At 53.5% G+C, this 23,282-nt stretch overlaps 4 protein-coding genes across 4 annotated transcripts; 3 read left to right on the forward strand and 1 right to left on the reverse strand.

Annotated features, from left to right (window-relative positions):
* The first annotated feature begins 356 nt into the window (after nucleotides 1–356).
* On the forward strand, nucleotides 357–728 carry LOC145418921 (histone H2B-like). Its single transcript, XM_080287179.1, has one exon. The coding sequence runs from the start codon at nucleotides 357–359 to the stop codon at nucleotides 726–728; it is 372 nt and encodes a 123-aa protein (XP_080143305.1).
* Nucleotides 729–3,023: 2,295 nt separating this feature from the next.
* On the reverse strand, nucleotides 3,024–3,434 carry LOC145419150 (histone H3.2). The gene has a single exon (XM_080287390.1). The coding sequence runs from the start codon at nucleotides 3,432–3,434 to the stop codon at nucleotides 3,024–3,026; it is 411 nt and encodes a 136-aa protein (XP_080143516.1).
* A 2,903-nt stretch (nucleotides 3,435–6,337) lies between these two features.
* LOC145419185 (uncharacterized) lies at nucleotides 6,338–12,761 on the forward strand. The gene is made up of 5 exons (XM_080287422.1): nucleotides 6,338–7,858; nucleotides 8,171–9,955; nucleotides 10,977–11,213; nucleotides 11,643–11,696; nucleotides 12,198–12,761. The coding sequence occupies exons 1-5, from the start codon at nucleotides 6,338–6,340 to the stop codon at nucleotides 12,759–12,761; spliced, it is 4,161 nt and encodes a 1,386-aa protein (XP_080143548.1).
* A 3,879-nt stretch (nucleotides 12,762–16,640) lies between these two features.
* On the forward strand, nucleotides 16,641–16,952 carry LOC145419101 (histone H4-like). The gene has a single exon (XM_080287341.1). It carries the CDS (start codon nucleotides 16,641–16,643, stop codon nucleotides 16,950–16,952), a length of 312 nt encoding a protein of 103 aa, XP_080143467.1.
* The last annotated feature ends 6,330 nt before the right edge of the window (nucleotides 16,953–23,282 follow it).

The following is a 23,282-nucleotide window of genomic DNA, read 5'->3' on the forward strand; positions in this document are numbered from 1 at the left end:
CCCGATCCGGCCCCATCCCGCCCGCGAATGGGAACGAGGCAGAAGCTGGGCTGCGTTTGGGCAGCAATCACATATAAGGATTTCAGCAAGCACGTATACAAAACAAAGCACTTACCTAACTAACTCAATAAACAAAATTAAAGCAGTTATCTAACAAATACTATAAACAAAACAAAGCATGGTGGCCAGCCCACCAACTGTCTACTCCCTCTTCCTTCCTCTTTCTTACTATCCCTTCCCCTATTCTCTCTTCTTTCCCCACCTTCCTATTAAAAATTAAAAAAAAATACCCCCATGTCGACTCAGTCTCTCGTTCGCTCCCGCACCGTGCACGTACCGTCTGACTCGGCGACGCCATGCCACCCAAGACCTCCGGAAAGGCCGCTAAGAAGGCTGGCAAGGCCCAGAAGGCCATTGCCAAGGGAGACAAGAAGAAGAAGCGTAGGAGGAAGGAGAGCTACAGCATCTACATCTACAAAGTGCTCAAGCAGGTCCACCCTGACACCGGCGTTTCCTCCAAGGCGATGTCTATCATGAACTCTTTCGTGAATGACATCTTCGAGCGCATTGCTACAGAGGCTTCACGCCTGGCACACTACAACAAGCGTTCAACCATCACCAGCCGGGAGATCCAGACAGCCGTCAGGCTGCTCCTCCCTGGCGAGCTGGCCAAGCACGCCGTGTCTGAAGGCACCAAGGCTGTCACCAAGTACACCTCCTCAAAGTAGAGAGGTTACGCTCTTGGCCATTTCAACATTTCCGGCTCCAATCGGAGCCACAAGATTTTCGATAAAAAGGGGAAAGACAGACTTGCAAATTATCCTCTCAGGAACTCTGGTTTATCGACCTTTTTTTTCTCTGTCTTTCTTTCTTTCTTTTTTCCCGTCATGTCTTTCTTTCTTTCTTTTCCGCAACGGTGGTTTGGGATGGGCACGTAGGCACAATCGAAATGTTTTGAACTAGGGTTGGGGGTTAAAACAATAGAGTCAAAATAAAAGAGTAAATATGGGCGTGCGCGCCTTCTTATTCATCTGGAGAACCAACAACAACGTACCGTCGCCCCAAGAAGTGACGGCACAGTTTCAGATGGCTTCGGTCACTCTCCACTCCCATACGTTCTATGAAAACCGTGAATATAAGGTAAACATTCAATGCCTTCATCACGTCATGCCAAATAACGTATTTATTATATCGTGAAAATAAGGATGTAAGATGAATAACAGGAGGCAGTGATATATTAGATGGTAACACTTAGTTATCTGTCCCGATTTGAATGAATGTGAAATGTATTAACTTCGCGCGGTGGCCAGTACGCCTATAACTCCCAGTCACTGTTTATTTTTTTCTTTCTTTCTTTCTTTCTTAAATAAACTCTAATGTCCTGCTCAACAGAAAATGCTTATTTGGAAGTTTGGAAATCAATGATTTCTTTATGAACCTCTGCATTTTATTACTCTTGCGAATCGATTATGCACTGAGGATATCAGACACTGACAGAAGGTAGCATTCTCCAAGGAGCTCCGACTCTGATGTACGGTAGGCTTTTTTTTTTTTTTTTTCCACCGATAGCCCTCTGTCTTATATGAAATAATCCTGAGATTTTTCTTCATGGGAAACTGGCCAAAGGCAGTGTAATAACTGCATGTCTTTGAGTGAATGTTATTCCCTTTCGTGCGTGTTGATCGAAACATTTAAAATAGCTTACTGGCTTACGCCTCCTTCCCGCTTTCTGTCGTCGTCCACGGTGACATTGGCAACGGAAATAAATGACTTGAAATTATTCCCTAGTATTGCCACGGAAATTATTTTGTAACTAATAATTCATCATTTCCAATGTTTATTGAAGCTCCCTTTTGTTCAGTCTTACGCTACCCAAAAATCACTGCCTGTTACCATGCTAGATTTGAACTCCACAAAATAATTATTCCCGACTCTCCCTGAGCGACAGTTGTGAAACATCAATGAGTTCCGTTTAGGAATTCCTATTATCGTAACTAACCAACTGCTTCCTACAATAATTTGGAAATATACAGATAACTGGTCATGGATTTTTTTTTTTTTTTTTTGGGGGGGTAACAATTTCACGTATTAGGTTTCACCTCGTATAGATATAAGGAAGAGTATGGACACTATCGCTGACCGAAAACTTCTGGATACTCCGCCGGCACTTCTTAGGCCGACTGTACCAACCAACACACTCAACAGGCGTACAGTAAATACATGCATGACATCGTATCATGCATATTCATGTCACTCTACAATCTGTAGGTACATACAACAACACATGTGCACAGATACATTTATACTGTGTACGCAGTGACCTACACATATACGTACACACTAAGTCATGCTCACATACACACAAGCCCTCATACGTCCGTACACACAGACATACATGCTCACAAAGACACACACACACACACACACGTAAGGATAAACATACATACATACATACACACACGCTCAACTGCAGGTAAAAATGGATGGGTTCAGGTTCACTTTTTTTTTTTCTTTCTTTCTCAGTATGTTAACTGAAGGATTTACCGTGCGTTCGTGGCCACTGTCAAACCTTCATAACGGGTACAGAGCATCTCCTAATATGCAACGGGAATGCCTTTCTCCTTGTGCAAACCTGTGTACGTTTATGAGGGCGTGACTGAATCGATCAGGAAGTAAACGAAACAGGCAAATAACGACAACAAAACCTGGGACGTGAACAACAGATCAACAAAAGAAATAAACGAATAGGCAAGTTGCCCCTCCCCCCCCAAAAAAAAGGAAATGAATGATTGAAAAAAGGATGAATGAATGAATGCATGTATGTAAGTATATAAGTACAGTTCATTCGTCCGTGTGTGTGTGTGTGTGTGTGTGTGTGTGTGTAAGCATGCTTCGCTGCGGAAACGCAAGAGCTGATATATGGAAACCTAAACTGAGGGTCTGTCATCATCTCTCTTTGAAGAAGGGTTTTGGCCCTGAAAAGGGCCGAGATTTCTTTCGATCGAGGTGAGGGGTCTCTCGCCTTAGGCGCGCTCGCCACGGATGCGGCGGGCCAGCTGGATGTCCTTAGGCATGATTGTTACACGCTTGGCGTGGATGGCACACAGGTTGGTGTCCTCAAAGAGACCGACCAAATAGGCCTCAGACGCCTCCTGCGGAGCCATGACGGCAGAGGACTGGAAGCGCAGGTCAGTCTTGAAGTCCTGGGCAATCTCACGGACGAGACGCTGGAATGGCAGCTTCCTTATAAGCAGCTCAGTGCTCTTCTGGTAGCGACGGATCTCACGCACGGTCACAGTGCCAGGCCTGTAACGATGGGGTTTCTTGACGCCGCCGGTGGCAGGGGCGGACTTGCGAGCGGCCTTGGTGGCCAGCTGCTTGCGAGGGGCCTTGCCTCCAGTGGACTTACGTGCAGTCTGCTTGGTACGAGCCATGGCGCGTGACTAAGAGAGCGAGAGTGTTGGTGCGTCGCGCCTGGCAGCGGCCTTTTATGTCCACTGTCTCAGGACTGGCGGCGTGTGAGTGGTCGGGGTGTGATGTACATGGCGGTGATTTACTGTTCATGCTTTTTCGATGCAATTCCTGGTTTGCTTGCAAAATTTGGCATGCCCTGAGGCGTGACCTGGCTACGACACCTCTCTAGGATTGGCCTCCTGGGAGCTGGGGTGAGGCCTGGGCCTGAAATCAAGGTTAGATGGATAAGGTTCGTACTTGCACGAGCGAGACTGGGTTATATAAGGGTGGTTGGCGTGCGGGGTCGTCACCCGATTCTGCTGCCTGCCTCCACACTGACAACATCTCCTGCTCCTGTCTTGTTTCAACAAGGGTAACAGCTCTCCGGTTCGCCGTTGATCGAGCTGCTCTGCCCTTCTTGTCTCTCGACAGTGCTTTGAAGTGTTGTTGCTGTCGTTGCTCACCGCCTTCATCCTGACCGCGCCTTGGTCTCCAGCCACTGTTGTGTACCGGGGTGCTCACGCTTGTGCGCACTCGCCCTTCAGTGGTTTCTTTTTGCCTCTTACTGTATTTCCTTTCCGGCTCTTAGTGTTCCCCTGGTACGTGGTACGAAGCCGAACCCCGCGGTTTCCAGGCGCAGGCCTGGTACACAAGGGGGCCCCGTAGTCGGGGTGGTTATAGGAAGCTGCAGGGGTGAGCCAAAACTCTGGTTAGGGCTAGGAGTAGGCAAGACCTTCGGGGCTGTGGCAAGGGCTGTCTCACCCTCCGCTAGCGGGGGGGCAGTTTCCACCACAGTAGGTAGGCTCCTTCCTGTGTTTCTGTGTGCTTGTTTGTGTTTGTGTGCGTGCCTGTGTGAGTGATTCTGCCTGTCTGTCATGGCAGGCAAGGCTAGGTCTAGACCCCCAGGGTCTTCGAGGAATCCTCTGCCATCGAGGATCCCGATACCTGATCCTTCTGCTAGAGTCCTCACTGCTGGAGAAAGGGTTGGGACGGTTCCTGGGGCGTTGGGTGAGGGTATGGCTGCGGTCACCCATCCAGGAGCTGCCACAATCCGATGTGACTCACTATCGGTCACCCACCCACCTACTGACAAGGGCAAGAAGTGCTTAACTTCTGGAAAGAAGAGGGTGCGGCATGAATCAGGAGACAGCTCAACTGTATCTGCTGGCGATCGGGCTTGTCCAGGGAGTCCTGTCTCTGGCTCCTCTGCTTCCTCCTCTGCTGCACCCAGGAAGGTCGCCCGTCGCCATGAGGGGATGGACGTGATTCTGCCTGCTCCTCTGTCTCCAGCCCCCACCACTGCTCCTTCTGCCACCACTGCTACCGCTGCCAATCCCACCGTTGATGCTGATGCCTCTGAGAGTGCTGAGGGGTTTACCCTTGTAACTCGCAGGGCTAGGCGTTCACCCGTTACCAAGCCTGCAGCCCAGGGTTTTTCAGCGCCTGCTACAAAAAGGCCTCCACCTGCACCTCGCCCTTCTGTGTCGGTGGCAGCTCCCCCTCCTCCCCGCTCCTCCTTCCCCACTTTCAGGGTTCCTCTGCAGCCGGGCTACACCACCAGCTACGACACAGTTGCGGCCCTGGAGAGGCAGCTGCCGGGTCTTGCTGTGACCAATCGCTTTGGGAGGGACGAAAGCTGTGTATTGATTCCAGCAACAGAGGAGGCATACCTGCAACTCAAGGCGGTGGCAGAGGAAGAGGCAGCTGTCGTGAAGGTGGTAGAGCTAACACGGGGCGGACAGGTCACCAAGGCCGTGGTGATGGGATACCCTCGCCGTATGCCTGTGGACATCCTGCTCCAACACGACTTGGTAGAGGAGGCGACCAGGTGTCAGCACCAGAGGACTCGGGAGGAGACGCTGCAGGTGTTCGTAACCCTCCGGGGCCCTCTTGTTCCCTCCCTAGATCTGGGGAACTGGGGTGTGTACTGGCTGCGCCCTTACACTCCAGAGCCATTGCGATGCTTCCGCTGCCAGAGGTTCGGCCACCACCGTGCGAACTGCAACAGACCTGTGGTGTGTGGGATGTGCAGCGGCTCCCACGAAACCGAGCAGTGCCTTGCGAGGTTCAAGGCGAAGGAGCCGGTCGCCGCCCGCTGTCCCAACTGTGCAGGCGCTCACCATGCCTGGCATCCCAGCTGCCCTGCGAGGGTGAAGAGGGTGACTCAGGGCAGGGAGGGGCAAGTCTCTTGGGTGCGGCAGCAACAGGCATCGATAGCGACACCCGCTCCCCCGGGCACTTTTGTTTGGGGTCAGCAGCGCCGCTCTCAGGAGCCAGGCCCACCGGTTCTGAGCGAGTCGGCCTTTCCCCCCTTGACACCTGCTTTGAGGACAGCCAGTGCGGTGGCAGAGGTTCACCATCCAGTGACCCCGGTGGCTCGGGTGCCCTCACCTCCTCCTTCCCGGGCGGCTCCTGTGACAGCGCCAGTGTCTCAGGCGTCTACTCCAGAGGAACCGCTATTTACCAAGGACGAGCTGCGTCACCTTGGGGCTCAGATGGCGGAGGCCATCACGAGTGCAGTGGCTCGGGCTTTGGGGGTTCAGCTGGGGTCAGGCCCCTTGGTGGCTGTGATCGACAGGTGGCTGGAGTGGAGCGTCGGCAAGCGGCGAGGGACCCCTGCTCCTGTCTCGGGCAGGCCTCCTCGTGCCCCTCGGAAGTCGGGCTCGCCCACATGGACGACTGCACAGAAGGCGTCCAGGGCTGGGGTCAGGGCTCGGCCCCGTCATGCCCAGACTCCTGCCACTCCCCGACTCCCGTCTGCCCCTCAGGTGCTTCCATCAACTCCTCCTTTGACTCGGGGGTCGAGCAATCCCCGCCTCAGTCTGTCTCTGGATGCGGGGAGGTCGTCTCCCTTCGCCTCCTTCAGTGGAACTGTGTTGGGGCAATGAGCAAGCTACCCCTCCTTCAAGAGGTGGCCGTCAGAGATCGCCCGCATCTTATTCTGCTGCAGGAAACCCTTCTGTCTGAGGGCTCCTCCTTTCGTTTGGCGGGTTATACCGCCCATCTCCTCCCTCGTGAGCGTGGTGTGTCCAGGGGCTGTGCCATACTGGTCCGTGACCACATTGCCTCCACTAGCTGTGTACCCCCTCCCTTCTGTGGAGATGGTGTGGAGGTCCAGGGCGTGGTGCTTCACTTGGCGGGGTCGCCCCTTACTGTGTACAATGTGTACCGTAGTTCTCGGGCAGCCCTGGAGCTGGGGGACTTGTTCTCCCAGGCTGCCGGGGGGCCGGTATACATTGGGGGCGATTTCAACGCACACCATGCTCTGTTGTCCTCGCCTCTCCCCTCCAACGAGGCAGGTCGGCACATTTCCGTCACTCTGGAGGAGGTGGGTGGTGTATCCCTGCTGAATGATGTCAACGAACCCACACATGTCCGTGGAGGTCGGCTGGACCTGGCCTTCCTCTCAACTCCTCTAGCAGGCTCCACTGTGTGGTCGCTCCATCCCTACCTTATGAGCGATCACTTTGCCATTGTGGTGGACCTGCCATTGCCTCCCCTCCCTCTCTTCAAGCCGCCTCCGCTACGGTGGGATGTGGGCAGGGCAGATTGGGAAGCCTTTGATAAGGCCCTCTCTCTCGCTTTCTCCTCCTCTCCCCCGGCGTTGGACCTAGAGAGTTGTGCAGATCAGGATGCCGCTGTCTTTCGGCAGGCTGCTTCTATTGCCATCCCTTTGCGGAAGCGCTTTGCAAGGTGCTACCGGGACGGTTGGTTCTACTGCGATAGGGTCAAAGAGCTGAACCGCAGGCTTAATGCGGCACACAGACAGTACCGGCGGCGCCGCACTTCGCCGTGCCGCCGGTGCTTGTTTGCCGTGTCTCGTCATGTCCTTGCGGAGAAGCGCCGCCTTAGGGAGGAGGCGTGGATTGTATGGTGTCTCACCCTTGATTCTCACTCCACACTTCGTGAGATGTGGAGGAGAATCAGGTCCGTCTCTGGTCCACGTCCCTCCCGTCCGCCTTCGCATCCCGACCCTGTTGCAGAGGCCGACCGCCTGGCTCAGCACTTTGCTGACCGCTCCGCTTCCTCCAATCTCCCGCAATCAGTCTTGGCTGTTCAAGAGCAATTGTCCGACTCTCGTGCTGTGGCTGTCCAGGCGGCGTGTGATCAGTCTGACCCAGCCGATTGCCCCATCACCAGTAGGGAGCTGCTGGCAGCTTTGCGGCGCAGGGCGGACACTGCTCCAGGCCTTGATGGGCTGACATACTCCATCCTGTCACACGCGGGAGATTGTGGTATGGAGCGGCTTCTTGGTCTGCTCAACCTCTCGTGGTCTGAAGGGCGTCTCCCGAGTTTGTGGAAGGCTGCTGTCATTCACCCTATCCCGAAGCCAAATGCTCCCGGTGCCATGCGCCCCATTTCCCTCCTTAGCTGTATTGCCAAGACGGCTGAGCGAGTTGTGCGGGCGCGTCTTGCATGGAGACTGGGTCCGCTTCACCCAAGGATCTTTGCTTATCATCCTGGCAGGAGTGCTTCTCACTGCCTTGCATCGTTCCTTGGGGAGCTTCGGGGTGGTGTGGGGATGGCGGTGTTCCTCGACCTCGAGAAGGCCTTCGAGCTGGCAAGCCCTGCGGTCATCTTGCAGGCTCTGGCGGCTCGGGGGGTGGGCGGTAAGCTTTTGTCATGGGTTAGTGACTTCTTTTGTGGTCGCTCAGCAGGAGTCCGATTTCAGGGGCGTCTCTCCCCCTTTTATGACTACCAGAATGGTACTCCTCAGGGGAGTGTGTTGAGCCCTCTCCTTTTTAACGTTCTGGTGGAGGGGCTCCTTGATGTAGACTTCGGTCGTGGGGTCACCCTCTTATCTTATGCCGATGATCTGGCCCTGATCTTTACCAGGAGGGACTGCTTTGCCCAGGCGAACGAGGCTCTGGCCAGGTTGTATGGCAAATGCTCAGAACTTGGCCTCAAAATCAACTTTGCCAAGTCAAAGTGTTTGCCTTTTGGCCTCCTTCCCCCACATTTTCCACTCGTGCTGGGGGGTCACCAGCTGTCCTTCGTGGCCGTCCACAAGTATCTTGGGGTGTGGTTCGATAGTAACCTCACCTATGCGAGCCATGTCTGCTATTTGCGTGAGCGAGCGTCCACGCGTCTCTCTGCCCTTCGCTCCCTCTCCAAGAAGAGTTTGGGGGCCTCCTATATGGTACTCAGAACTTTTTACACACACACTATTAGATCGCTGGTAGATTACAGTGCCATATGCTTGACTGGTCTTGCCCCGCGGGTTTCTCAGTCTCTTGAGGTCGTGCAGAATGACGCTTTGCGGGTCATTCTGCATGCGCCTCCTTGGACCCGGCTGGTCAATCTGAGGTTGGAGAGCAGTTTCCCATCTTTGAGGGGTAGAATTATGCTCCGTGCTGCAGCAACTACTCTGCAGCTGGTACACCGCAGACCCACTCTCCCTGTCTCTGCTCTCCTCCTGAGGCTCTTGTCACGCCCTCCTGACCCGGCCCCTCGGCGAGACTGGGCTCGAGCAACGGTTGCTATGTTGCATGACATGGGGGCTGCTGACTCCATCTGCCAGGTCCCTGATGCACCCTTTGCTGGGTTTGAGTATCCGCCCCCATGGGAGCCTCCCCCATTCCAGTTGATTTGTCCAGCACGTGCCAAGCCCCGTGGCACCATTCCTGCCCTCCTCCGTCAGGATGGTCTCCGCTGGGTTGCGGCTCTGGGATCTCCGGGATCGGCTGTGTACTACACCGATGGTTCTGTGGCGGCTGATGGTGCTGCAGGGGCGGCCTTCATTTTTGGGGACACGGTGGAGACTTGGCGGCTTTCACAGGGGGCCTCTGTGTTCCAGGCAGAGCTGGCGGCTATACTGGGGGCTTTGCGGCATGCACACCACCATCAATATCGCCGTGTGGTCGTCCATTCGGACTCGCTCTCTGCCATCATGGGTCTCCGCTCCTTCTCCCTCAAGGATAATGTCTTTTTGCTGTCGGCGATTTACACCTTCGCCTCTCTCCTGGTCTGCAGGGGTGCATCTGTTGTCCTGCACTGGCTCCCGGGGCACGTTGGCATCCACGGGAACGAGTTGGCGGATGAGGCTGCACGCTCTGCGTGTTCCCTTCCTGCTGTCACGTTCCCATTCGGCAGAGGCCGGGCTCAGATTGTCAAGTCTTTCGCTGCTACAATCTGGCAGTTGTCATTGGAAGAGCATAGGCTAGTGGTATCAGAGGGCTCCCGTTCTGCCACGTGGTATGCCGCTGCTACATCATACTCCCAGCTGCAGCCCCCCCCAGGTCTGCCGAATTTTTTGCTTGTGAGGCTCAGGCGCTTGCGGCTTGGCTTTTTATGTTATAAGCAGATCACTGGGGTGGAACCTGACTCGTGTGAACATTGCTTAGAGAGGGAGACGGAGCCGCTCCTTCATTATATACTAGGGTGTCCTGTCACTGACATCTTCCGCTCGCATTTGGGAGGTGCTTTTGTGCCATCTGGGGATGATGTCCGTGATGCCTCTGCCATTGTTGCCCGTTTGCCGATGCAACTTCTGTTGCGGGTGGTCAGTCGCCACCCCCCTCCTCGCTAATATGAGCAGCGCATGCTAGTGCACCTGTAACGGGCTCACTTATTTGCCCGTGTCCCAGTCTGATCTGGGACGAATATCACAACAACAACAACAACAGCGGGGTCGTCACTCCTAGCTCAGACTCTGTCGGGTGAGGAGGTCTGGTCGATTTCTCTCGAGCTCTGAACTCTGGTTCGTTTACTCGTGAAGAATTTCGCCTGTTTTCCTCGTTTTTTGCCTGTTTAGACTTAGTCTCTGTCACTGAGGGAGATTTTTTTCTGTTTTCCAGGTTTTTTTCTGAGACTTAGTCTCCGATTGCCTGGGTGTGAGTGGGAGTGTGTGTGTGTTTGTGACTGAGTGTGTGGGTGTGTGTTTTTTTTTTTTTTTTTTTTTTTTTTTTTTGCCTGCCGTTAGTGTCCCTCACCGTAGTACGACGCCGAACCCTGAAGGGGTGCCGTTAGGGCACTTCCATGAAGGGGGGCCTTTAGGGCCTGGTTATAGGAGGCGTTGAGGGCGGCTCTGTTAGTTTAGGGAAGGATCGAAAGGGGCAGTGGCGGGGCCTCCCATCGCCCTTTAGAGGGCGGGGAGCATAGGTTGCCCGTCACTGTAGGGACCTAGGCCACTTTTGTTGTTTTTTTTGTTTGTTTGTGCTGTTTGAGTGGTTGTGTGTGTGAGGTGTGTGTGTGTGTTTTGACTGAGTTCTTGGCCTGCTTCGGTGAGCAGGATGAAGGGATCCAGCATCCCTAGGCCCCAGGGGCATTCTCGCCTCCTGCTCCCTCAGACGAGGCTCTCCATTCCGTGTCCTGCTACAGGCACGAAGCGGGAGCGTCATTGCTCTGACTCGAGCTCCCACTCGTCAGCTCAAGAGGTCTCTTGTGCTAACCCCTCTACTCCTATGTCTACGGGAGTGGTACCTCGCTTGCGTGGTGACTCTACCCGTTCTGCTAAGGCAGCCCGCCGACATGAGGCTATGGAGGAGGTTGCACCTGCTCCACCATCTGTCTCTTCTACCAAGGACGCTTCAGCTTCCCTACGTGCAGATGCCAGCCCTAATCCACGGCAAGGCACTTCTGTGAACCGAGCCCTCGATCCGCAGCCTCGCGCTCCCACCTGCACACCCTCTCACGAGCCTAGGTCGGCTAGTTCTCGTATTTTCAAGCAGCTGGAGGTCCCGTCGGAGGCTCATGCTACGACTCAGATCTCCCCCTCTGCTGATCATGCTCTGCGCGATGATGAGGGTTTCACCCCCGTGGTACGCAAGGGATCGAGGCGTGCTCGCCAGGGAAACGGCCCTTCTCCGGCAGTACGCACTGGGCCTCCCCTCAGGGGTCCCTCTGCTGCTCGTCCCTCCGTGTCAGTAGCTGTGCGTCCACCGCCCCGCTCTGCATTCCCAGCTTTCCGTGTGCCGGTACAGGACGGGCATGCAACGAGTTACGACGCCGTGGCTGCACTAGAGCGTCACCTGCCAGGGCTACGCTGCTCCAACCTGATAGGTCGGGACGGAAGCTCGGTGTTGGTGCCGAAGGACGAGGGAGCCTACGACCTCTTGAGAACAGCTCTGCAGGACGAGGCCTGCCCTGTGAAGCTAGTCGAGCTAACGCCCGGCCAACAGTCGATGAAGGCAGTTGTCATGGGTTATCCCTTGAGAATGCCTATGGAGATCCTGCTTCACCACCCTCAGGTCGAAGAGGCAACCCGCTGCCAGAGAGCGCTGACCCGGGAGGAGACTCGACAGGTCATTGTTACCCTGCGGGGTCCTCTGATCCCTGCGATCGACCTGGGGAACTGGGGAACATATCACCTTCGCCCTTTCACCCCGGAGCCACTCCGTTGCTACCGCTGTCAGCGCTACGGGCACCACCGTGCCAACTGCAACCGCCCCGTCATCTGCGGCATGTGCAGTGCCGCCCACGACACGGACGAGTGCCTGCAGCGGTACAAGGCAAACCAGCCGATTGCGGCCAAGTGTCCCAACTGCGCAGGACGACATCACGCCTGGCACCCCAGCTGCCCCGCGAGGGTACAAAGAGTGAACCAGGGTCGGGAGAGGCAGGTTGCTTTTGTGCAGGAGCACCAGGCCACCAGCGCCACTCCAGCTCCCCCCGGCACCTTCATCTGGGGACAACAGCGCCGCCCTCCCAGTCAGCGTCCACCACCTCTCAGCGACCAGGAGTTCCCTCCATTGCCCTCGGCTCTTACCGTGGTCCAGACCACAGCAGAGGTTCACCGCCAACAGCCGCCTGTCTCGCCACCACTTCCCACGGTAGCGCCAAGTCAGCCACTGACGCTTCCGCCACCAGTACCTGGCTCCACACCCAGCCCACCCACTGCTGCTGCTCCACCAGTCCTTGCGTTCACGGCGGAGGATCTGCGGGAACTGGGTTCCCAAATTGCAGTGGCCGTTGCCCATGCAGTGTCCCTCAAACTGGGGATCACCCTCAAGGCGGCCTCAATCGCCTCCGCAGCCGATCGCATCATCGATCGCGCAATTGCCAGGAAGCAGCATGGTCCCGACACCCATCCTGCCACTCGACGTCCGGCTCGCTCAACAGGGGGACCACGGACTCCCCCCCGCAAGCCGGCTCGCTCTTTCAAGCGAGCCAAGCCCAGGAAGGCCGCTGCTCTGTCTTCCACCCCTCAGCAGAGTCGGCCTCGCCCCCTTCCAGAGCCACAACCAATGCACGTCGTGGCACCCTCGACAGCCATGGCCTCACCTCCGTTGCTGGAGGACGTCCGTCTCTGTCTGTCTCCGGACGGCGGGACGGCTCCCCCCTTCGACTCCTTCAGTGGAACTGCCTAGGAGCACGGAGCAAGCTCCCGCTCTTGCAGGAGGTGGCTGCGAGGGACCGCCCCCATATCATACTACTGCAGGAGACCCTGCTCCAAGACAGTTCCACATTTCGTCTCACAGGTTACACCACCCATCTCCTCCCGTACGTTCGTGGCGTCACACGGGGATGTGCCGTTCTGGTTCAGGACCACATTGAGTGCACAGACTGTGAAACTCCTCCTTTCTGTGGACCTGATGTGGAGGTTCTGGGCGTGGTTCTCCACCTGGCTACGTCGTCCCTGATGGTATACAACGTGTACCGCAGTCACAGGGGCTCCCTGGAGATGGGAGATTTGTTCTCCCAGGCTGCCAGGGGCACTGTGTACGTCGGGGGCGACTTTAACGCCCACCACGCCTTGCTTTCATCGCCTCTCCCGTCCAATGATGCAGGGCGGCACATCTCTTTGGTGCTGGAGGAGATGGATGGTGTATCTCTCTTAAATGATACAAAGGTCGCTACTCATGTGGCTGGGGGCCGTCTCGACCTATCCTTTGTGTCGTCCCCTCTGGCTGGATCTGCGACATGGTCACTTCACCCCCACCTCACTAGTGATCATTTCGCAGTTGAAGTTACACTCCCAATGCCTCCACTCCTACCTCCCCCTCTCCCTCCACCGAGGTGGGATCTCTGCAGGGCTGACTGGCCGGCTTTTGGCCGTGTGTTAGCTGCGGCCTTTGAGGCATCTCCTCCTGCCTCGGACCTCGAGAGTCGAGCAGATCAGGTAGCCCATGCTTTTTCCCAGGCTGCCTCTCTCACTATTCCTCTGCAGCGACGATCCACGCGGTGCTATCGGGACGGCTGGATTTACTGCGACAGGGTCAGGGAGCTGAATCACAGGCTCAATGCAGCACGCAGGCAGTACCGGCGGCACCGTACATCCCCTCACCGTCGGTGCTTGGCTGCTGTCACACGCCATGTGACGCTGGAGAAGCGTCGCCTTAAGGAGGAGGCGTGGATTAGATGGTGTCGAACCTTGGATTCTCACTCCACTCTCCGTGAGATGTGGAGGAGGATCCGGTCCATATCTGAACCACGTCCACCTCGACCACCGTCACACCCTGACCCTGCTGCTGAAGCCAGCCGTCTTGCTCAGCATTTCGCGGATCGTTCTGCTTCCCACAATCTTCCGCAACCCGTCCGAGCCCTACAGGAGCAGTTGTCGGCTTCTCGTGTCGCTGCTGTACAGGCTGCTTGTGCCAGACCTGACCCCGCTGATCCTCCCATCACCAGCAGGGAGCTTCATAAGGCGCTGCGACACAGAACCGACACTGCACCTGGCCTCGATGGGCTCGTCTACTCGATCTTGTCTCATGCTGGAGATTGTGGTAGTGAGAGACTGCTTGGTCTGTTCAATCTCTCGTGGTCTGAGGGCCGTTTGCCGAGGTCGTGGAAGACAGCTATCATCCACCCGATTCCAAAGCCTCGCGATCCCGACGCCATGCGCCCTATCTCGCTCCTTAGCTGTGTGGCTAAGACAGCAGAAAGGGTTGTGCGTGCCCGCCTTGCCTGGCGTCTGGGACCGTTGCACCCGAGGACTTTTGCATACCATCCTGGCAGGAGTGCTTCTCACTGCCTTGCTTCTTTCCTCGGGGAGCTTCGAGGTGGACGGGGGATGGCAGTCTTCCTCGACCTCGAAAAAGCCTTTGAGCTGGCAAGCCCTCTAGCCATCGAGGCAGCCCTTGCGGCCCGGGGAGTTGGGGGTAGACTTCTCTCATGGGTGGGGGATTTCTTTCTGCACAGGTCAGCAGGGGTCAGATTTCAAGGGGAGCTCTCTCCGTTTTACCACTATCTTAACGGCACGCCCCAGGGGAGTGTTCTCAGCCCCTTACTTTTCAATGTACTTGTTGAAGGGCTATTAACGGTGGATTATGGTCCCGGTGTGACTCTGTTGGTGTATGCTGACGATTTGGCACTGGTCTTTTCGAGGGGGGACTGTTTCACCCAGGCACCTGCTGCTCTTTCTCGGCTACACGCCAAGTGTAATGAACTCGGGCTGAAGGTCAACCTCGGGAAGACCAAGTGCCTACCTTTCGGTCTCCGCCCTCCAGACCGTCCTCTCTTGCTTGGTGGCTGCAACATTGAGCTGGTCACGCTCCACCGCTACCTGGGCGTCTATTTTGATGCTGGCCTCACTTTCGCCAAGCACGTCAGGTACCTGCGGGAGCGAGCCGCCACCCGAACTTCTGCTCTGCGCTATCTGTCTCGTCGCAGTCTAGGGGCATCCTATACCGTCTTACGCACCTTTTTTGTCCACGCTATCCGCTCTCTTGTGGACTATAGTGCCATATGTCTCACCTGCCTTGCCCCACATGTCTCTCAGTCCTTGGAGGTGCTTCAGAATGAGGCACTCCGCACCATGCTACATGCACCACGCTGGACAAGGTTGATTAACCTACGTCTGGAGAGTGGTTTTCCATCCCTGGCTCATAGGATTGCATTGTGTGCAACAGCTGAAACACTCCGGCTTGTGCATCGCCATCCGCACCTGCCGGTCTCGGCTTTACTGCGGCGTTTAGCAGGCCGACCCCCTGACCCGCTTACTCGACGTGACTGGGCTCGTGCCACTACAGCCCTACTACAGGATTTGGGCGTGGCTTCGGAGGTGTGCAGTGATCCTGAGGTAGACTGTCCAGGTTACTTGCCTCCTCCTCCCTGGTCGCCCCCCCCTTTCACTGTTGTCTTTCCCTCAGTGCCCAAGCCTCGCCACTCCATTCCGGCAGTTCTTCTGCAGGACAGTCTTTGTAGCATCTCCACTGTCAACTCAACAGCTTCGGCAGTCTACTATACGGACGGCTCAGTCTCATCCGATGGCTCAGCTGGGGCGGCTTTTGCTTTGGCTCTTCCTTTTGGACCATACACTGAATCCTGGCGCATCTCCACGGGGGTCTCAGCCTTCCAGGCGGAGCTGGTGGCTCTTCTCGGTGCCTTGCGTCATGCTTACCGGCATCAGCATCAGCAAGTCGTTCTGCACACTGACTCACTCTCTGCCCTTCAGTGTCTGGAGTCTCTCTCACTTACATCTCACCGTTTCCTACTCACGGCTATATATACTATTTCGTCATTCATAGAGCAGCGTGGTGGCTCAGTGATTTTACACTGGGTCCCTGGACATGTTGGCATTTGGGGGAATGAACTTGCAGATGCAACTGCACGTGTGGCTAGCACCCTCCCTGCTGTCACATTTCCACTTCGCCCTTGCGCCTCCCGTGTCCTCTCAGAGGTGTATGCCGCTATCTACAGGCGCACCAGGGATGAGCATGAACTCTGTATTGCCGAGGGATCACGCTCGGCTGCCTGGTATGCGGCAGCCACATCTTATTCACCTCTTCCGATACCAACTGGATTACCCAACTTTATCCTAGTTAGGATTAGGCGTCTCCGCTTAGGTTTCCTGTGCTACCGCCAGGTTGCCGGCTTGGAGCCTGACCCGTGCCCCCATTGCTATGCAAGGTCCGCCGACCCTTTATCCCATTATTTACTAGACTGTCCGGCCACAGCACTGCTTCTTGCATGTCCTGGTGGAGGCTTCCCTCGTACTGGGGATGACGTCTTTGATGCAGCTAGGGTTGTTGGCAATGCATCTTTTCAGAGACTTTTGCGCACTGTGCGGGACTACCCTCCTCCTCGGTAATTCTCTCAGACATTGATCCTGCTTTTTTTTTTTTTTTTTTTTTTTTTTTTTAAGGCTTTTCTCTGACGGGCTCTTAGTTTGCCCGTGCCCCACCAAGTGTGGGTAAATATCAAACAACAACAACACAACAAGCGGGGTCGTCATCACTGTTGGTGCTGGGAGCGGAGCGGACACTCACTACTACTACTGGGTCTGAGCAGCAGCAGCTGTAGACACTATGACTGGTCGAGGCAAAGGCGGCAAGGGTCTGGGCAAGCGAGGCGCCAAGCGACACCGCAAGGTGCTTCGTGACAACATCCAGGGCATCACCAAGCCTGCCATCTGTCGTCTGGCTCGTCGTGGCGGCGTGAAGCGTATCTCGGGCCTGATCTACGAGGAGACCCGCGGTGTTCTCAAGGTGTTCCTCGAGAACGTGATTCGCGATGCTGTCACCTACACTGAGCACGCCAAGCGCAAGACCGTGACCGCGATGGACGTGGTGTACGCCCTCAAGCGACAAGGGCGCACCCTTTACGGCTTCGGTGGTTAAGAGGGTGCGTGCATAAGTGCATGGCACTATTCCACCTGGCCACGGCAAAGCACACAACAACAACAACCCCCGGACCTCTTTTAGAGGTCCACACCTAATTTCTGTGAAAGGGAATGAATGAAGGCATAGTAGTATAATAAATGCAGACGTTGAGCAGATTAGCTAGCACCAAAATTATTATTATTATTTTTTTTAATGTCACGGATAAGAAGACATGTAATGCAACCCAACCAACTCTTACCACACCTAACATAACAAACCCTAACCTACCTGAACCATACCAAACCTCCCTCCCTCTCTCTCTCTCTCTTTCTCTCTGGCAGTTGTAAAAAAAAAAAAAAGGGGGGGTTAGGCAACTGTCAATTTGGCTTCTACATCTTCTAATTTTTATGGACGTCTGCATACACATACATTATCACTTATTGTGCTGGGCCATTGCTTTCTCTGTCCCTCTGATCTAACCCCCCCCCCTATTTCAGGAAAGCTTTCTCCATACCTATCGGGGCAATTTCCATCCTGTTGCGAGAGCATCTCCTCTGCTGTGCTCCGGGAGTCGCCTCCATAAATCGTGAAGGCAAATCCCACTAATCCAAGTTATTTCTTCCTTCATATGTATGAGCAGCAAACTTGAAGGATGCACCTAGAGAATAGAAGACACAGTCAGTCACGTCAGTGAGGCACCACACACACAGTGCATGATATGAATGCCTAAGTGTTAGACAGAATGTCTGCATATGAACAAGTTATCCCTTGAACTTGTCGCTGTCACGGCCGTTTTCTCTAAGTGCCAAAACCCACCAATCACCCATCGTACAAGCATTGCATCAACCGCCATACAACCGCTGAAGCCTGAAATCAAATGTAAATGGATCCGGTTGGTACTTGCACGACCGCTAGTTCATTATATAGAAGAGGTGGTCGACAAGGTGGCTGACACTCGCCTCCCAACAGTTTCACTAAGCAGGCCTTCACCGGAGCTCGCAGTTCGATGGCTGCTGCTGCTGATGATGATGATGATGATTAATCTTGATGATGATGATGATGATTATTATTAATCTTGATGATGATGATGATGATGATTGATGAATGAATGAATGAATGGATGGATGAATAGATAGATAGATGGTGGTGGTGGTGGTGGTGGTGGTTTTTGATTTTGTAGGAACTAGTTGTTGCAATACTACTCCTAATGACGAGAGAAATGAATGAATAGTATTTTCTTAATTATTCCTCTTATTTGGGGTTGTTAAATCCACCATGGTCGTCACCACACGGATAATATATATATATATATATATATATATATATATATATATATATATTGTTACGCTGTCCGCCTGTCCGTTCCCAGGGTGCAGCCGTTACAGCTGGGCTAGGGGATTATGCAGTATCCGTGTCATTCGCGGAGTTTAAATTAGCGAGTGTTACAAGTTCTTTTGTTTCTTTCATTCCTGCCACTGAGGGCAATTTTACTTAATACCATGCTGAGAATGCATTTGATTATTTTGATTGTCTTATGTGAGCTACCAGTATATTTAATGATGTTTTGCTTGCATTAGAAGTACCAATTCATTGTAGAGCGAGAGGGGCACGAATTTAAGTTCCTTATTAATTAATCTGATTCATGCGTTCACGCTTGGCTGCACACGAGCCTAGCATTAGAGCAGTGTCTTCCCAGCCAGCTTCAGTATCGTGTGTGTGTGTACACTCTCTCCCCAGCCATATTTTTGTATAGAGAGAACACGTCGGTGTCTCTAAGCCGAGCTGGCGTTTTGATTTAAGTTCATTTTATTCTTTTGTTTGCTGACTGAGGGAAGTAGCTATTTTATTTGATTTTGTGACCGTGTTGTCTTTGGAGGGCCAGGCTGGCTCACCATGGTCCTCTCGCTGCCTTTATTAACGTTCCCCAACACACGTACATACACACACACACCTAACCCCTACACAGTTCAATCCCATCTCCTTGCACAAGGCTAGTGAGAACTATCGTGAGCTATCAACTGCGTTCCCCCTTGGACACGGGTTAAGTAGAAATTCGTCACCACCGGAAATAAGTGGGAGGTGTTCCTGTAGACTGTCTCGGGCGGTATTATTTCCGGTAGTGACGATAGTAGGCTAGACCCATAGGTAGGCTGTTCCGTTTGTTACTATCAAAGTACAGAGTGTTGCGTACTTAAGTGATAATTCTTCCATTGCGCAGTTTTTCTCTAGTTTACGGAGTGTGAGTGCCGGGGTCTGCGTTATTTTCTCAACGCAGTGGAGGCCGATCATCTAAAACTACCTTGTTGTCTTTTTGTAACAGCGCCGGGCTGGCGCTACCGTAACAGTGGCGACCTCGCATCAGGATTTCCTAACAGTGCTTTCTTCTTGCTAGGATATCGTTACCTTGGCGTTCTCTGTGCTTTGAGGTGAAGCTGATGAGTGTGAAGTTTCTCAGTCAGCATTAGTTATTTCATTATTCAGTACTGCCACTGAATTGTCGCCATGGAGTCACGCGTGTCTACACCAGAAGGCGTACGTGCTGAGTCACCTGTGGATAAGGAAAATATGGAACAACGAGAGGCACATAGCAAAGATACTCCCCGTGTGAGCCCTGTGTTTAACTATGGTGCTGAGCTGCCTCGTTTCGCTACCCCACTATTACCATCTATGATGCCGCCGAGCCAGTTTACAGGAGTTCCCCCAGGTATGTCTAGTGCTTTCCCTGGAGTTGTTCATTCCACTCCCATATACCCTGGAGTCTTGTCACCGGAGGCTCAGTTGCAGTTGGAGTTGAAAAAGATGGAGATGGAGATGCAGCGTGCCAGAGAAGAGATGGAGATGCAGCGTGCAAGAGAGAAAGAAGAGATGGAGATGCAGCGTGCAAGAGAGAAAGAAGAGATGGAGATGCAGCATGCAAGAGAGAAAGAAGAGATGGAGATGCAGCGTGCAAGAGAGAAAGAAGAGATGGAGATGCAGCGTGAAAAAATGCGATTTGAGCTGGAGAAGACTCGCTTGGAGGTGACTGCTAAAAGGTCTACTTCAGATACCCATACCTCAGGCCGTGCAGAGGATAGGGAGAGTTGGCTCTCAAGGAGTCTGAAATTAGTGCCAGCATTTGATGAGTTTTGGAGGCGTTTTGTCTGCGGCCACCCTTTGCGGGATTAGGGCGTCGGGCTATAGATAGATAGATAGATAGATTTGATGAGTTGAAGGTGACAGAATGGTTTGTCAGGTTTGAAAAGAAGGCTAGGGAGTTTGAGTGGCCCAGGCAGCGCTGGGTGGGCTTGGTATCTAATGTGCTGAAGGGAAAAGCTTTGGAAGTGTATAAAAGGATGAGCCCTGAGGATGTAGATGATTATGATGAATTTAAAGCAGCCATTCTTAAGGCATATGAACTTTGACCAGAGGCTTATCGGTTGTTGTTCCGTGGTGCTCGGAAAAGACCTGCTGGCACCAATATGGTCTACGCCAGGTATCTGGAGGAGACGTTAGACGAGTGGTTGCTGAGTGAGAGCGCCACTTCGTATAACGAGGTGGGTGAACTACTTTTGATGGAACATTTTACCAACATGGCTGACAAAGAAATTGGTGTTAAAATTAGGGAGAAGAGATTTAAGACCTTGAAGGAAGCAGCGACGTGGGCTGATGACCGGGTGTTGGCCTTGCGGAGTACGGGGGTCAAGTATGCTAATTTTCAGTATTCCAGGGAGAGGACTGTGAGTGGTCCGGCCTGGGATAAATCTTCCGTGAATCAGTCCAAGGGAAGTCCAGAGGAGAAAAGGAATTCAGGGAGAAAGAGCCCTGTATCCAGTTCGAAGCTACTTTGTTACTTTTGCAGAGAGAGTGGGCACATCAAGCCTAACTGCCCTAAGTGGAAGGCCTCCCAAAATGCCAAACCAGTCGCACTAGTTGTAGGTTCGAGTCAGGTGAACGAGAGGAATTGGGAGAGTGGTAACGGTGAGGGAGAAGTCTGTGGAAAGCTGGAGTGCAGCCGGCTGTGCTCGCTGCCAGCTCAGGCTGAAAAAGTTACCCAACATGCTACGCCACCTCCGGATGAACTGCCTCAGAAATCGTCCCTAGACTGGTGTAAACCTTTTATGTGTCACGGCACAGTGAAAATTCATGGGATCAATTATCCAGTTACTGTGGTTCGTGATACCGTGCACAACAGTCTGTGTGTAGAAACGTGACTGGAGGGCCTGTAAACTCAGGGAAGTATGTACTGTGTAGAGGCATGAATTCAGATGAATACTATGATTATGTTCATGTGGAACTCGATTGCCCCATTGTTCAGGCTGCAGCTCAAGTCGCTGTTGCTGATGTAATGCCAGTAGAGGGGGTTGATTTTCTGCTGGGGAACGACCTGGCTGGGGAGAAAGTATTTCCATCTCTTCCCCCACCAGTTGTTGTGGCAGAGAAGTGTTTTGACGCCCCGGAAATTGGTATTGAAGTTGATGCAGAAGTGGAAGCCATGTTCCCGGTCTGTGCAATTACAAGATCAATGGCACAGGTTGCAGCCTGGGAGGAAGAACTGGCGAAGTCACAGGTTCTTGGGGTCGACTGTGATGAGGCAGGGCCACCATTGGAGGAACCTAGTGAGCAGGGTGTTGCTGTGGTGGGTGAGGAGAGTGGGAATGTGTGCATAGGCGCCGCCCAACTTCCCAATCAGGACACTAGAGGTGGTGCTGAGTGTGTCTGTGTGGAGACTGAACCCAGCCCACCGACTGAATTAGAAGAATTTCAGAACGCTGGGGTCGACTGCGGGGATGCAGGACCACCGTCAAACGCGCCTGAGGAACAGAGTGTCACTGTTGAGGGTAGAGGTGATGTTGATGTCAGTGTGGAGTCTGACATTCCTTCCCCTGTTGAGTGTACTAGAGGTGGCGCTGAGATTGATCGCCCTTCGCAATCCAGTGTCCCGACCAGTCCCTTATCTCAGTCCTCAGTAGAGCTGATGGGTGTTGGGCCAGCAGAATTGAGGGTGAAGCAACAGGAGGATGTAACATTAAAGCCCTTGTTTGCTCGAGTAGGGGAAGAAAGAAGTATGGAGTGTGGTAAGGAGGAGTTCCTGATTAAAGACAATGTTTTACATCGCCGATGGACGCCCACTGGCACCACGGTGGATGGAGGAGTGGGTGAGTTAGTGCAGGTGGTGGTGCCTGTGCAGTATAGGGTGCCGTTAATACAGTTAGCACATGAGGGACCTTTAGCAGGTCACCTGGGAAATAGAAAGACAGTGCAGCGCTTAAGATACAACTTTTGGCGGCCAAGTATGCCGGGACAAGTTGCTGCGTACATCAAGAGCTGTCACACGTGTCAGATAGTGGGCAAGCCTAATCAAGTTCTTGCTGTGGCCCCTTTGACTCCCATTCCTGCAGTTGAACCTCCGTTTACCCGGGTAATCATTGATATCGTGGGCCCTTTACCTCCTACTTCTCCTGGAAACAAGTATTTGTTAACCATAATGGATGTTACAACGCGATACCCAGAGGTTATACCAATCAGAAGCATGCAGGCGAAGTCAGTAGTCAAGCAACTTATCCTGTTCTTTACTCATTTTGCCCTGCCCAAGGAGTTGCAGAAAGACCGTGGAGTAAATTTTACATCTAATTTGTTTAAGCAGACAATGACAGAGTTGGGCATCAAGCACATTTTGTCCAGTGCCTACCATCCGCAGTCACAAAGTGTCCTGGAAAGGCATCATCAGACCTTAAAGACAATGCTGCGCACCTTCTCCTATGATAGTGGAAAGGATTGGGACCTAGCGGTACCGTTTTTTATGTTTGCAGTGAGAGAGGCACCAACTGAGTCATTGGGGTTTTCACCCAATGAGTTAGTGTTTGGGAACAGAGTTCGTGGTCCCTTGGATGTGGTGCGAGAGGCCTGGAGTAACAACAAATCTGGCAGCCAGGAATCCATGCTTGACTATGTCTGCCGCACTCAGGAGAGACTGCATTGCGCTTTAGAGCTTGCCCGTGACCATATAATCGGGGCTCAAGCGAAAATGAAGGCTCATTACAATAAGAAGGTCAGAAGTCGTGAGTTTAAGCAAGGAGATGAAGTTTTGGCACTGCTGCCCATGCAAGGAAAACCTCTGGCGGCTCGATTCAGTGGTCCTTATATTGTGAAGAAGAGAGTTGGGGAACTTGACTATCTAATTGTTACCCCAGATAGGCGGAAGAGTACTCAGTTGTGCCACATTAATATGTTGAAGCCATACTACTGCCCAGTTGATTCTCATTGTGGGATGACTGCTAATGTCTCTCACCTGGGATGTGAACGCCGGGGGAGGGAGGACGTGGCATCAAAGGAACGTGCTGTGGAGGGAGCCGTTGGTGCCGGTGATGT

Source organism: Coenobita brevimanus, chromosome 117 (assembly GCF_032717465.1).
Source record: "Coenobita brevimanus isolate Jiangsu-jjx chromosome 117, ASM3271746v2, whole genome shotgun sequence".
Taxonomy (NCBI): domain Eukaryota; kingdom Metazoa; phylum Arthropoda; class Malacostraca; order Decapoda; family Coenobitidae; genus Coenobita; species Coenobita brevimanus.

Coding starts and splice junctions, on each gene's coding strand:
- LOC145418921 (XM_080287179.1), top strand. CDS start 357: ATGCCACCCAAGACCTCCGGAAAGGCCGCTAAGAAGGCTGGCAAGGCC.
- LOC145419150 (XM_080287390.1), bottom strand. CDS start 3,434: ATGGCTCGTACCAAGCAGACTGCACGTAAGTCCACTGGAGGCAAGGCC.
- LOC145419101 (XM_080287341.1), top strand. CDS start 16,641: ATGACTGGTCGAGGCAAAGGCGGCAAGGGTCTGGGCAAGCGAGGCGCC.
- LOC145419185 (XM_080287422.1), top strand. CDS start 6,338: ATGAGCAAGCTACCCCTCCTTCAAGAGGTGGCCGTCAGAGATCGCCCG. Junction 7,859..8,170: donor CGGCTGAGCGAGTTGTGCGG/GCGCGTCTTGCA, acceptor GGTACTCCTCAG/GGGAGTGTGTTGAGCCCTCT. Junction 11,214..11,642: donor ATGAGGGTTTCACCCCCGTG/GTACGCAAGGGA, acceptor CACCACCCTCAG/GTCGAAGAGGCAACCCGCTG.